This window comes from Bufo bufo, chromosome 3 (assembly GCF_905171765.1).
Source record: "Bufo bufo chromosome 3, aBufBuf1.1, whole genome shotgun sequence".
NCBI lineage: Eukaryota > Metazoa > Chordata > Amphibia > Anura > Bufonidae > Bufo > Bufo bufo.
In genome coordinates, this window is record NC_053391.1 from 580,590,447 (window position 1) to 580,605,541 (window position 15,095).

The following is a 15,095-nucleotide window of genomic DNA, read 5'->3' on the forward strand; positions in this document are numbered from 1 at the left end:
TAGTGAAATATAATTACACGCACTTCATACGTTTCAAAGGCTTTTATCGACAATTACATGACATTTATGCAAAGAGTCAGTATTTGCAGTGTTGGCCCTTCTTTTTCATGACCTCTGCAATTCGACTGGGCATGCTCTCAATCAACTTCTGGGCCAATTCCTGACTGATAGCAACCCATTCTTTCATAATCACTTCTTGGAGTTTGTCAGAATTAGTGGGTTTTTGTTTGTCCACCCGCCTCTTGAGGATTGACCACAAGTTCTCAATGGGATTAAGATCTGTGGAGTTTCCAGGCCATGGACCCAAAATGTCAACGTTTTGGTCCCCGAGCCACTAAGGGCTCTTTCACACTTGCGTTGTCCGGATCCGTCGTGCACTCCGTTTGCCGGAGGTGCCCGCCGTATCCGGAAAAACGCAAGTGAACTGAAAGCATTTGAAGACGGATCCATCTTCAAAATGCGTTCAGTGTTACTATGGCAGCCAGGACGCTATTAAAGTCCTGGTTGCCATAGTAGTAGTGGGGAGCGGGGGAGCAGTATACTTACAGTCCGTGCGGCTCCCCGGGCGCTCCAGAATGACGTCAGAGCGCCCCATGTGCATGGATGACGTGATCCATGCGAGCACGTCATCCATGCGCGTGGGGCGCCCTGACGTCACTCTGGAGCGCCCGTGGAGCCGCACGGACGGCAAGTATGCTGCTCCCCCGCTCCCCGCTACACTTTACCATGGCTGCCAGGACTTTAGCGTCCTTGCAGCCATGGTAACCATTCAGAAAAAGCTAAACGTCGGATCCGGCAATGCACCGAAACGACGTTTAGCTTAAGGCCGTATCCGGATTAATGCCTTTCAATGGGCATTAATTCCGGATCCGGCCTTGCGGCAAGTGTTCAGGATTTTTGGCCGGAGCAAAAAGCGCAGCATGCTGCGGTATTTTCTCCGGCCAAAAAACGGTCCGGAACTGAAGACATCCTGATGCATCCTGAACGGATTTCTCTCCATTCAGAATGCATTAGGATAAAACTGATCAAGATTCTACCGGCATAGAGCCCCGACGACGGAACCCTATGCCGGAAGAAAAGAACGCAAGTGTGAAAGAGCCCTAAGTTATCACTTTTGCCTTATGGCACGGTGCTCCATCGTGCTGGAAAATGCATTGTTCTTCACCAAACTGTTGTTGTATTGTTGGAAGAAGTTGCTGTTGGAGGGTGTTTTGGTACCATTCTTTATTCATGGCTGTGTTTTTGGGCAAAATTGTGAGTGAGCCCACTCCCTTGGTTGAGAAGCAACCCCACACATGAATGGTCTCAGGATGCTTTACTGTTGGCATGACGCAGGACTGATGGTAGCGCTCACCTTTTCTTCTCCGGACAAGCCCTTTTCCAGATGCCCCAAACAATCGGAAAGAGGCTTCATCGGAGAATATGACTTTGCCCCAGTCCTCAGCAGTCCATTCACCATACTTTCTGCAGAAGATCAATCTGTCCCTGATGTTTTTTTTTGGAGAGAAGTGGCTTCTTTGCTGCCCTTCTTGACACCAGGCCATCTTCCGAAAGTCTTTGCCTCACTGTGCGTGCAGATGTGCTCACACCTGCCTTCTGCCATTCCTGAGCAAGCTCTGCACTGGTGGCACTCCGATCCCGCAGCTGAATCCTCTTTAGGAGACTATCCTGGCGCTTGCTGGACTTTCTTGGACCCCCTGAAGCCTTCTTAACAAGAATTGAACCTCTTTCCTTGAAGTTCTTGATGATCCTATAAATTGTTGATTGAGGTGGAATCTTAGTAGCCACAATATCCTTGCCTGTGAAGCCATTTTTATGCAACGCAATGATGGCTGCACGCGTTTCTTTGCAGGTCACCATGGTTAACAATGGAAGAACAATGATTTCAAGCATCACCCTCCTTTTAACATGTCAAGTCTGCCATTTTAACCCAATCAGCCTGACATAATGATCTCCAGCCTTGTGCTCGTCAACATTCTCACCTGAGTTAACAAGACTATTACTGAAATGATCTCAGCAGGTCCTTTAATGACAGCAATGAAATGCAGTGGAAAGGCTTTTTTGGGATTAAGTTAATTTTCATGGCAAAGAAGGACTATGCAATTCATCTGATCACTCTTCATAACATTCTGGAGTATATGCAAATTGCTATTATAAAAACTTAAGCAGCAACTTTTCCAATTTTCTATATTTATGTAATTCTCAAAACTTTTGGCCACGACTGTACATGTCCTGAAAAGGTGTTTGGGAGAGTTGGAGGCCCCATACACTTAAGCTGGTCGTTCGGGCCTGTCTAAGCTGGTTTGGCTGACATCTGGTCAGCCTTGCCATAGGACACTTACTAAATACTCTAATATAAAAGGTGTGAGTTTAACATTTTCTTTTCCCCCATTTCATGCCTTAGGTAGAGCTTCCCGTGTGAATAATTTCTATAGCGGGAGATTTTGTAGCTTTGCCTTCAGTTCTGTGTATTTTAGCTTTGTATGAATGAAAGGAATGATGTACACTACATGATAGGCCTTCATCTAAAGATCATGGTAGTGCTTAAAGGATTGAAGCCACGTTTTTCATTTGGTACCTAAATGACTTAAGTGTTTTTCTTCCTCACATGCAGATTAGCGCTGTCCGTCTACCCCGGGAGCCAAGCAATCCAGAAAGATTAAAAGGTTTTGGCTACGCAGAATTTGATGACCTGGATTCTCTTCTGCAGGCTTTGAGTCTTAATGAAGAAGTAAGTAAGGAATTGATGCAGTTTTCAGAATTCTCTACAAGGAAGATAACGTGTGCCAATTTGAAACTAACTAGCGGTGCTCTAAATGAATCGTGGCATCTTAGAAAATGTGTAGGAGCGATGACTTCCTTTTTCTCCAGATCTAATTCATAGATGCAGTAACTTAAAGGTGTCTCCGTTCATTTAAAGTTCATTCAGTTCATAAAAAAAAACTATAATGGGTTTAAAAATGAGGCTAGTTTCACACAGGATCAGCCTGCGGGGGTTTATCCTGCCTAGGTACGCCGGAGCCCAAGGATTATAATAGAAACCGCTGGGGATCTGGCCAGAGAAAAAAACGGTGCAATGCCGTAAACAGGCTGGATCCCTGCCTGGTCCTGTTTTATTCTATGGGGCCTGGCTATGCCAGATACGATGAACTCCAGCAGGTTGTTCCTGCAGGCTGATTTTAACGTTAGTGTGAAACTAGCCTACTAAACATTACCTCGCCGATTCCTGCTGCTCTCCACCTCCTGTTCTCAGGCTTGACACACAGGAAATGGCTTGGATTGCCTGCTCAGTATTTGGAATATGTGAGTTGGCCCTTTAATATTGGGACTACCAACCTGAATATACCCAGTCAGAGTTTTGTGTTATTATGTGGACACCATTTAGGTGAACTGGCATCCATACATGGAGGTCTTCCATCGGCATTCTGGCTCTTGGGAGTAGAGGTAATGGTTGAGTGGGATTATAGGGACAGTGGGACTGGCATGTCCTGACTGGACTAACCCGTTAATAGCTGTATTTAGCATAGTAGCTTCCACTTTGTGGAAATTACTGGTAGTCTGAACTCGTGAACTAAGGAAATCTCCTTCCACGTGTCGGATCATTTTTGGCAGGATCACCAACTAGTCAAAGGGGCCCAACTGTGCGTTAGCTGTATAAAGATAGAACTGCTGAGTAGGCGTATGGCAGAGATAAATGCATAAATCATGAGTTTTACTGAATCCTCTTCCACAAAACTATATATCTGCTCAGCTTCTCCTGCTCTATAACATGCTGCCTGCAGGTTGCACTACATTTTGTGTTCACAGGTCCTCTTTAAGAGTTTTTTGTTTTTTTGGGATCGACCATATGATTCCCTCTCAGTAAATAATTTTTTGTTGGATTTCAGACTCCCAGATGGTAAAGCGTCCTCCCTACATTTCTAATGGACTTGTCTCTTACAGCCCTGCAGCTGACATCTGACCTTGTGAATGATGTCTTAACTGCCCAGTCATGGAAACTTAAAGGAAACCTGTCACCTTGATTCTGTGAATAGAGCTGAGGACATGGGCTGCTAGATGGCCGCTAGCACATCCGAAATATCCAGTCCCCATAGCTGTCTGTGCTTTTAATGTTTATAAAAAACGATTTGATAGATATGCAAATTAACCTGAGATAAGTCCAGCGTGAAGGAGCCCAGCACCGCCCGCATCCTCAGAATCTCCTCCTTGTTCCCCGACGTCACAAAGCTAGAGTGCTGTAAAATCGCGATGCGTGAGCTAGCGCATGCGCAGTGTCGGCATGGTGTTCCTTCCCTGTGCTAGCATCAGACTCAGAGAACAAACTGCGCATGCGCTAGCTCGCGTATCGCAAGATCAAGGCGCTCTGGCTTTTGGACGTCGGGGAGCAAGGAGGAGAGTCGGGGGATGCGGGGCGGTGCTGGGCTCCTTCATGCTGGACTCATCTCAGGTTAATTTCCATATGTTCGTTTTTTTGACACAATAAAAGCACAGAGAGCTATGGGGACTGGGTATTGCGGATGTGCTAGCGGCCATCTAGCAACCCGTGTCCTCAGCTCTATTCCCAAAATCCAGGTGACAGGTTTCCTTTAATCCATGATGCTCCTGACTGCCTAAAGAGTTTGCAGCTCAGTAGTGAGTGTTTCAACTAAAAGACTCAACTCCAGCACTCACGTCAGAGGTCACGTTCTGTGGGCTTGTGTGTAGGGGTGGGCGATATGGCCAAAAATCTATATTGCGATATAATTTTAAGCATGTGCGATATATATCGTGATATATTGTTTTCTATATTGGGGGGGGGGGGGGGGGGGTTTAAACTTTTTAATATTTTTTTACTTTTTATTTAATAACTATTAGCCTCCTTAAGGGCTAGAACCCTTGTCATATTCACCCTAATAGAGCTCTATTAGGGTGAATAGGACTTTACACTCTCCCTGCTGCCCTGTGCTTTGTGCACACAACAGCAGGGAGCTGACCATGGCAGCCAGCCACTCATGTGCCCCCCAGCCTCTCCCTCTTATCAGCCCCCTCTGGTAACTCAAACCCTCCCTCCCCACTATTAATCATTGGTGGCAGTGGCCACAGGGTCGTCGTCCCTATCATTGGTGGCAGTGGGCAGTTTTCGATCGGAGTCCCAGCAGTGTAATGCTGGGGCTCCGATCGGTTACCATGGCAGCCAGGAGTCACGCTACTGAAGTCCTGGCTGCGATGGTATGTTAGTGAGCAGCATTATACTCGTGGCCGCCGGGCGCTCCTTCTCATAGGTCTGTGCGGCGCATTGCTAATGCTATACGCATTAGCAATGCGCCGCACAGACAGAAGGAGCGACCGGCGGCCACGGCGCACGCGAGTATAATGCTGCTCACTAACATACCATGGCAGCCAGGACTTCAGTAGCGTGGCTCCTGGCTGCCATGGTAACCGATCGAAGACCCAGCATTACACTGCTGGGACTCCGATCGGAACTGTCCACTGCCTCTAATGCAAAGACTGAACGACATTGCCGGCACCCGACCTCTGACAGGACGCTGTGATCCGTGCGATTAACCCCTCAACTGAGGGGTTAATTGCGGCGGATCGCAGCGTGCAGTCATAGGGGCCAGATATGGCCAGTGTTCTGCCACTTTTCTATACCCGGACAAAAGTCTATACCCGGAAGTGATGTAGCTGCACCGGAAGTCACGTGGACGCGTTGGAATCAGTTGGAGGAGGGGGTGTTCTGCCAGATTACTATACTTTAGCCGAATGCGCTTGCGCTGCGTGCCCACCCCCTCCTCCAGCTGATTCCAACGCGTCCACGTGACTTCCGGTGCAGCTACATCACTTCCGGGTAGCTCCGTGGTCATATCGCGGTTCGGCGATATGCACAAAATCCATATCGTGGCACAAATTTATATCGCATATCGCCTATATCGCCCACCCCTACTTGTGTGGCTTTTCGGGAGCCCCGTCCCTCTGAGTGACACCTGTAGCGGTCTCCTTTTAGGACGCTAGAAGCAGGGCACTTGACATGTGGGGATCTCCTGAGCACTTGTGATCACAGTGCCAGGATTATGAACACTTTTGATTTCTGTAGGTATGTCTGCACCATTCTCCCAGTCACCTACACCCTAACTGCTGACAGACTCCCTTTAAGGGTATGTCTACATGGGTTGGATACACTGCAGATTTGTGTGTGTAAAATCCACACTGTTTTCTATTACTATCTCATTATATGCAATTTTAAGAACTCAAATGCTGCGAAAAGAAGTCTGCAGCCTAAATTGACCTGCAGTAGCAATTCTAAATCCATAGCATGTCAGTTTATGCTGGAGACGTTCACCACGGGTTTCACCCTTTGCAATACAAGGCATATCCATGCTGGTTACCTATTAAGCAGGGTTAGCCTTGGTAGATAGATTTTTTATTTTTTTATTTTTTTGGATTAAGCCTCATGCACACAACTGTATGTATTTTGTGGTCTTTTTTAGTAGTCCAATAGTAGAAATGCCTATTCTTGTGCGCAAACAGACAAGAATACGACTTGTTTTATAATTTGCGGGACAGTGAAAAAGCGTAATTTAAAATTTTGTGTGTGAACAACATCTTGCTGTTTTTTTATAACCTAAAGCCAGGATATGTCTGACTTTGCACACTGACCAATCTCTTATTGCAGTCTCTTGGAAACAGAAGGATACGAGTGGACGTGGCTGATCAATCACAGGATAAAGGCAAGTGCTTCCACTTTTTTTAGAATTAGGTATTTGAGTTGTTATAGAACAGTTGACAGGTTTTTAAAGCAGGTTTACCATGAAAATGAATACAACATAGTTGTAGTTAAAATCTCAGAAAACCTCTTAGGCAAAAATTTGTCATGTCATTAAGGCTACATGCACACGAACGTTGTTTGTTTCCATGTCCGTTTTGTTCCGTTTGCGGATAGGATGCCGACCCATTAATTTCAATGGATCCTCAAAAAACGCAGACAGCACACCGTGTGCGCCAGAATTATTAAGAGGCACGCTGCTCGTTATAATTGTGGCGCATCTCACACTAGCGAAGGGCAAATTAAGACATACGCATACATCGCCAGTCTTAATAAATGTCCCCTCCGTTTTACTCTGAAATGCTGCGGTACTTCAGAGTTGAACTAGTTTGAAAGTAAACTGGGCATGGGGAAAGTCCGCTTTGTGGTGTCTCGTTCTGCTTGGCTTCCTCCCTGTACACAAATGGAGAGAGGTTCGTTAGTCAAGAGATGCAGAGGGTTAGAAGCCACACAGCAGACCCTTCTCGTGCCGAACTCCTTTTTAGACCAGTGTTTAGCACTGCAGCAATTTAACAGGTTCACTTTAAAGGGATTCTGTCACCAGATTTAAAGGGAATCTGTCACCTGCTTTTAGCATTTCAAGCGGTCACCATCGCTATGTTCACTAAAGTACCTTTTCTCGCCCAGTTTCCTTGGGGGACACAGAAGACCTTGGGTATAGCTCATCTCCCTAGGAGGCGTGACACTAAGTGAAGACTGTTAAGCCCCTCCTCCACAGCTATACCCTCAGCCTGGAGAGAGAGACTGCCAGTTTTTGCTTAGTGTCCAAGGAGGCAAGACACTCCCTGCTCTGCAGGGCTGCTTTCTCCTTGTTTCAATTTTAGTTTTTTACTTTTTTATTTTATTTTTGTTCCAGATCATCAGGGATAACAGAGACGCACTAGACCTCTCTGTTCTCCCGGGGTTGAGCTGCGCCAGTGCCGGTCACCCGCACTGCTGCCTCCCCCACAGAAGGCAAGGTGGATCAGGGCAGCCTCGCTCCCCTACATCCCGCCAGCGCAAGGGTCGCCCGCACGCCAAGTCCCTCTCCCAGCGTCCTGCCACTACGGTGCCAGTAGCTGAAGGGGCGACCCTGCTGGAACGGACCGAGGGTGAAGACGACTATGGTGAGAGAGAGGCTTCTCCAGCCCTACGTCCCCCGTCCCCCCCGGTCTCCTGCGTGCCTGACCCTATACTGGGCCTATGGACCCTTCTGCCCATGCTAGACCTAGGCTGGCTCCTGGGCTGTCGCAGGGCGACATTCTGCTCCCTCTCTCCTGGCCTCCAGGACATTGGCACCCTTCTCCCTACAAGAAGAATGCCTAGGGAGCTGCGGAGGTCCGCAACTAGCTGCCCCTGATGGAGGGGTTATGCAGGCGTCCACCCTCACAGACCCGGTCTCAGGGTCCCCCTCCCTCTTACCGGCCACTACTTCAGGGCCAGAGGGCCCGCGCCTTGCTGCCACTGACCCTCCCTACTCTCACGGACACCGTTCCAGGGGAAAGGAGGTTGTAGCTGCCGGCCATATGGAGCGCTGTTCTAGGCAGGTGCCCGCTCCAGGGGTGAAATGGCTGCCGGGTGCAGGGTCCTCACTTCCGGACAGCTGGGTGGGCACCGCGGCCTGCAAAATGAGCGCTTCAACAGCCCCGGCCGACCGTCGGAACAAAACTTGTGTTCCACTTCAAGGCCGCGATCCCGCTCTATCCGGGTCCCCGGCTCGCGGGGTGGGCACCCGCGGCCGGTATGTGCCGCTCCGTAGGCCCGGCTGGTACTTTAAGTACTGTGCGGCCCCGGTCATCCGGGCGCCGCTAAAAATTTAGGCCCCGGCTCTTACGGCCCGCGGGGTGGGCACCCGCGGCCGGTATGTGCCGCTCCGTAGGCCGGCCGGTACTTTAAATACTGTGCGGCCCCGGTCAGCCGGGCGCCGCTAAAAATTTAGGCCCCAGCTTCACGCCCTACTAGGCCGCAAATTCAGGCCTCTGTTGGAGGGGGCTGGAACTTCTCCAGGCGCGAATTCTTCCCGCCTGGAGGTTCCCCCGCCCCCAGAGGATCGCAGTGCCGCCCCCCAGGCCGGATCCCTGTTAACCCTTTGGGTACAGGCCGGCTTCCGATGGGCCTGTATGGGTGGATCTGTGCCCTGTAGGTGGCCCCCCCTTTTATTTTATTTTTTTCTGCCTCAGTGAGGCTGTGTGTTAAAAAAAAAAAAAAAAAAAAAAAAGTTTTTATTATATATATGACTTGTGGGCTGCGCAGGACGCTGCAGCCTCATCTCAGAGTGCTGCCTGTATACATGCCCCCCTTCCATAGGCGGCATGGTGTCGCGCTCCCCGGCTGCGGCGCTGCCAGGGTCTTTTTTCCCCTTCTAGGTGGTTTTCTTGCCCTTTCCGCGCTACGGCGCTGGTCAAGTGCATGCCTTTTCTGTAGGCAACATTCGTCACCCTCTCCAGTTATGGTGCCTGCCATGTGCAGGACCCCCCTCCTGGGCGGGATACTGCACTCTCCCTAACTGCGGGTTGGCCTTGTGCATGATCCCCCTTTCATTGGCGGCCTACTGCAGTTTCTCCGGATACAATGCTGGCCATGTGCACGACCCCCTTCCATAGGTGGAACACGGCACTCTCACTGGGTTCGCTGCTGGCCATGTGCGTGCCCCCCTTCCATAGGTGGAACACGGCACTCTCACTGGATTCGCTGCCTGCCATAGGCATGACTCCCTTCTGTGGACGGCATTCGGCACTCTCACTGGATTCACTGTCAGCCATGTGCATGACCACCTTACATAGGCGGTATGATGTACTCTCATTGGATTCACTGCCGGCCTTGGGTATGCCTCCTTCCCGGGTGGCGGCATACATACACTCCCTCGGTCGGTGGTTGTTCTCTCGCCGGTACATTGTTGGCCATGTGCATGACCCCTATACATAGCGGGGTGCTTGCACTCTCTCTGGATCCGCGGCCGGCCATATGCATGACCCCTCTTCTGTGGGCGGTGTACGCACTCTCACTGGATTCGCTGCCGGCCATGGGCATGCCTCCTTCGGTGGCATACACACTTTCTCACCGACTGCTCGCATTCTCCCTGGATGCGATGCTGGACATGTGCATGACCCCCCCCCCCCCCCCTTCCTTTTCTGGGCGGCATACTACACTCTCACCAGATACGTTGCTGGCCTTGAGCATGGCCTCTAACATGGGTGGAACGCTTGCGCTTCCATTGGATACGGTGCTGGCCTTGTGCGTGACCACCCCTCATTCCATGGGTGGAATTTTGCACGCTCACAAGATTCAAGGCTGTCCTTGTATGTGCTGTACTGGACTTGCACATGTTCCCCTTCATTGGCGGAGTAGTTACACTCTCACGAAATTTCGGGTTGGGTGAATTGTTGCACACTCACTTAATGCTAAGATAGCCCTGTGCATGCCCCCCTTTTTCACTAGGTGGACCTCCTGCGTTCCTGCTGGATACTGTGTGGCCATGTGCATGGCGCCTTTCTGGGCGAAGTATGGTATGCCCTACTTCTCTGACGTAGGTACGGCCTTGGGCATCACCCCCTTTTTGGGGCAGGCCTTTGCATTCTTGCCCACTGCAGTTTGCCAGGTACATTTCCCCCCTTTTTCGGGGCGGTCAGTTTGCGTTCCATCGCATACCATACTAGTCTTGTGCATAACTCCTTTCAGTTTGCACTCCCGTAGATACTGTGGCACTCTGTGGCTGGCCCTCTTCGCTGAGTTATATTTTTGCAGTGAGCGGACGTTCTTGTGCGTTGTTTCCTTCTCGTCCCGTAGGTAGGTTGGCCTTCTCACTGCTTACGGGGCTACTCGTACGTATGCCTCCTTTCCTCCTGCGACATACTTTTTCTCTTGGGATACGATGATTGCCGCAAGCCTTGCACTATTCTCTAAGGAGATCATTCTGTCCATCTGTGTAAGCCTAAGGTGTTGTCCAATAAACAACAAATGAATACCTTATATTTAAGTAGACGGGCTCTACTGTTCGCTACTGCACAGAGCTGGGTGGTACTCATTCATTTCGTTGGCCCATTTGTCCTTCCGCGGCATTGTTTCCCTGTGCTAGTGGTCGCATGGTCGAGAGCGCTGTCTGCAGCGCCCTTCGCATTTTATGTTGGCTCTGGCGGGACTACGGTCCCCTCGCCTAATACCATTTCCTCCTCTTCGGGTGCAGTGTGGTATGATTCTTTCCGGATTGGCGCCCTCGGTGCTTCAGTCTGATCTGCTACCAGGTTCGGGCCGCTATTCTTGGGAAGGTCACCCAACTTCTCTTGGGTGCTCGCTTATACAGGTCTGGGGGACCTCCACCTTGGGTTCTTCAGGGTATTCGCCTTCTGCGAGGCGGTGAACCGGGCGTCTCTGTGTAGCGGTGTTCTGCTTTTGAGCTGTCCTATGGCCTCTCTGTTGCCCACTCCCCCTTTCGGTTGGAGGGTGTTATACCGGCCTCTGTCTCGCCTGCCTTTTCTCGCCGGCTCTGTTTGGCTCCCACTCGGTACAGATCATTCCGATGTGGCGTCTGTTCCGGCCACGCTTCAGAGGCTGTTCCTTCACTGCCCTTCCCTCTGGGGAGAGCATGGTTGTTCATGTGGATGGTTCTGGTGTTCCTTTTGAGTCTCCCTTGTCCACACTGGCTGTACTAGCTGTGTGCCTAGTTACCGGGTCTACCGTTTTCTGTCCTCCCGCTGGGTGCAGATTGCGTTTTTTCCATTTTAGGCAATGTTTCTGCTTTGGATTCACCTTCTCGGTAACTTGGGAGGACTACCATTTGGTCAGGATTGTCTTTTAAATCTCCCACACCGGAACTGTAGTCCGTCTTCCTGTGGTGGCTACATTGGCTTCGGCTTTAGCCTGTCTTGTCCTGGCGGTTGCTGGGCGGACCCTTCGGTTCCTGTCCGTTTGTCCTTCTGCTTCCCCACTCTGGGGGGATACGGGACAACCTTGCTCGGGGGCCGACGGGACCAGTTCTACCGACTGTTCTACCCGTGTTACGGGTCTGCGCCTGATCATTGGGTTTTCACCCGCTTGCCCAGGCAACTCTAGTGGGCTCGCTAGTGTTCGCTTCTAGCCGAGTTTTTCGTCCAGGATCTGTGGTAGGACTTAGGGTTTTACCTGGGGTTCTGTGGGAAGCTGGGCGTTCCCCCACTCTGCCTTTCTCCATGGTTCTGTCTTTCTCCAGTCCGGCCTGGACCTGGGGCTGGGACTCTGTTGCTTGAAGTATCAAGTGTGTTTCCTGTCCTTCCTCTTTCAGCGTTCCCAGGCCCTCTGGGCCTGTCAGGAACTTCTTCCATGGAGCGGCTCTTGGGTTCCTTTGTACTGTCCTCCGGTACCGTCCTGGGAACTACATACTAGGCTCTTGGCGCTCCAATTTTTCCTTGGAGCCGTTACAGAAGTTCCCTCTACTAACAGTTGGGTTTCTGTAGCCATCGTGTCTCTGATGGGTGCCTGAGTGGCGGCCCTTCTTGTTCCGAGCCTTCTGTCTTCCCCCAGGACAGGGCTGTTCTCCATTCCGTCCCTTCCTTCTGAAGATGGTGTTTGTCTTTCATTTCATTGAGGCAGTCGTCCTCCCCTTCCCACCCCAGGGAACGGACACTTCACCGATTTGGACGTTGTTTGGACCTTGCAGTTTTTACTTGGAGATCTCCGACTCTTGTCGACATTCGGTCTCTTGTGTTTCCAGGAGGTCCGCGCAAAGGGTTGACGGCCTCCAGGGTGGCTTTCCTCCGCTTTCTCAGAGTGGCTCTTGTTGTGGTTGCCGCACCAAGGGCAGGGTTCTGCTTTTGGTGTCACCATTCATTTGGCCAGAGTTGTCGGTTTTTTCCTGGGCCGGAGGCATTAGGCTTCGGCCATGCATTTGTGCAAGGCGGTCACTGGTCTTCCTTGCACACCTTACCGAGTTCTACAGGGTGCATACTCGGGCTTCGGCGTATGCTGTTTCGGGCCGCCTGGTCTGCAGGCGGCGGGTTTTTTGATGCCTTCGGGTGCTTCGCCTTGGTGCTGTGGTCCCTCCCCCTTTGGACTGCTTTTGAACGTCCCAAGGTCTTCTGTGTCCCCCAAGGAAACTGGGCGAGAAAACAAGATTTTTGTATAACTTACCAGTAAAATCTCTTTCTCGCTCTTTCCTTGGGGGACACAGCACCCACCCATTCTTTGTTCTTCTCTGACTGTTTCCGAGTTTGTTTTACCCTTTGGGTAGTTGGCTTGTTGGTTCCAATTTTTGGACTTTGCCTTTTCTCACTACTTGGACACGCAACTGGCAGTCTCTCTCTCCAGGCTGAGGGTATAGCTGTGGAGGAGGGGCTTAACAGTCTTCACTTAGTGTCACGCCTCCTAGGGAGATGAGCTATACCCAAGGTCTTCTGTGTCCCCCAAGGAAAGAGCGAGAAAGAGATTTTACTGGTAAGTTATACAAAAATCTCGTTATTTCCAGCAGTCTTCTTTTTACTTGATTTTGTTTTGTCCTTTTGGTATAAAAGCGCTTTTTATGATATGCTAATGAGGGTCCAAGGTGCCCAGAGGGGCGTTTTTTCCCCTCTCCGGTGCCCAGTGACGCCCCCCTGCAGTGCCCAAGAACGCCTCCTGATCCTGAAATAACCTCCCATAGCCCGGCAAACGGTTCCGCCCCCTCCCCACGTCATAGTCTACCTTCTAGAAATGCCCCGTCCTTTCTGTTGGAGGCCAGAAAACTCGCGCAGTACCGCCTGCGGCCTGCGCGATCATCAACTTACTCAGGGCAACAGCGCTCAGGTTACATCACTGGGCTCAACGCATGCCCAGTGAGACTTTTGAGGCTGTTGCCCTCAGGAGGATGATGATCGCGCAGGCGGTACTGCGCCTGCGCGAGTTTTCTGGCTGCCGACAGGAAGAAGGACGGGGCATTTCTAGAAGGTAGACTGACGTGGGGAGGGGGCGGAACCGTTTGCCGGGCTGTGGGAGGTTATTTCAGGATCAGGAGGCGTTCTTGGGCACTGCAGGGGGGTGTCACTGGGCACCGGAGAGGGAAAAAAACGCCCCTCTGGGCACCTTGGACCCTCATTAGCATATCATAAAAAGCGCTTTTATATCAAAAGGACAAAACGAAATCAAGTAAAAAGAAGACTGCTGGAAATAAGGTACTTTAGTGAACATAGCGATGGTGACAGCTTAAAATGCTAAAAGTAGGTGACAGATTCCCTTTAACCCTATTAAACTTCCTGACATTAGCGATGTGCTAATGTCAGCTGAACCTAACTAGCCTATTCCTACTTTTATCTATGCCCCGGTTACTCCAGAAATATAACTCTTATAATATGCTAATTAGCCTCTAGGTGCAGGGGGGCAGCGTTGGTCTCCTACTGCTGACCCGGTCTGCCGTGTAAATCTCGCGCCTACGCCGTCCCGTTCAGTATTCGGCGCAGTGAGTGAAGGGCGCTCATTTTTTAGCCTCAATAAATTTCCGCTGTTTCCTCATATCAGAGTGCCGGTCTATACTTTCACTTGCATTATATTCTTTCTGACTGGGTGAGTCAGCCTAGACCTAGAGCACCTTACATATTGCAATAACAGGTGAGCCACCACATTTTTCTGTTTCAGCTTCCTCACTGCACCTGCGCTGAATACTGAACGGCGCAAGATTTCCCCAGCGCACAGGGCTGGTGTTCTGTCATTCTGGTGGACCTTATCGAGATGTGAGTCTCCTCTAGCTGATCTCACACCCCTGGAAATCCACCATTTAGCAGCCTCACACACAGTCGCACACTCCTGCAAATCCTCCAATCACTATCCTGCGGGTGCAAATGTAGGCCGGAGGAGAACTGCATGCAGCTTAACCCGTCCTTTAAAGGCATCGCCTGCAACTCCCTCATGGCCGTAGATATCGCCATGTCTGAGGCTCGGAGTCTGTGCCCACAGCACTTCGTCTTGGGGCAGCGCCTGCTCCATGGTCAAGCTCATCGGCATAACCAGCCACGGCTTCCCCTGGATCCTGGGCACAGTGATCTGCTTTTCTACAGGCAGAGGACATGCCCAGGACCCGCCTACATTTGCACCTGCAGGATAGTGATTGGAGGATTTGCAGGGGTGTGTGACTGTATGTGAGGCTGCTGATTGGTGGATTTCCGGGGGTGAGAGATCAGCTAGAGGAGACTCGCATCTCGATAAGGTACACCGGCATTAGGAGACCAACGCTGCCTGGTCCTGTCAATCTAGTGTGGCAGGGCGTGGCCAGGGGTGGGAGAACGGAGCCTCTAGGAGCAGGGGCGACGCCCCTTCCCCTGCACCTAGAGGCTAATTAGCATATTATAAGAGTTATATTTCTGGAGTAACCGGG

General features: G+C 50.8%; 1 protein-coding gene across 7 annotated transcripts in view; it reads left to right on the forward strand.

Annotated features, from left to right (window-relative positions):
* Positions 1 to 15,095, forward strand: part of EIF4B (eukaryotic translation initiation factor 4B) — a 60,474-nt gene that overhangs the window by 28,186 nt on the left and 17,193 nt on the right. For all 7 annotated transcript variants that reach the window (XM_040425777.1, XM_040425779.1, XM_040425780.1 and 4 more), the window contains exons 4-5: positions 2,615 to 2,731; positions 6,653 to 6,707. In XM_040425777.1, the coding sequence (XP_040281711.1) occupies positions 2,615 to 2,731; positions 6,653 to 6,707 (172 nt within the window). The remainder of the gene's footprint in view (positions 1 to 2,614; positions 2,732 to 6,652; positions 6,708 to 15,095) is intronic.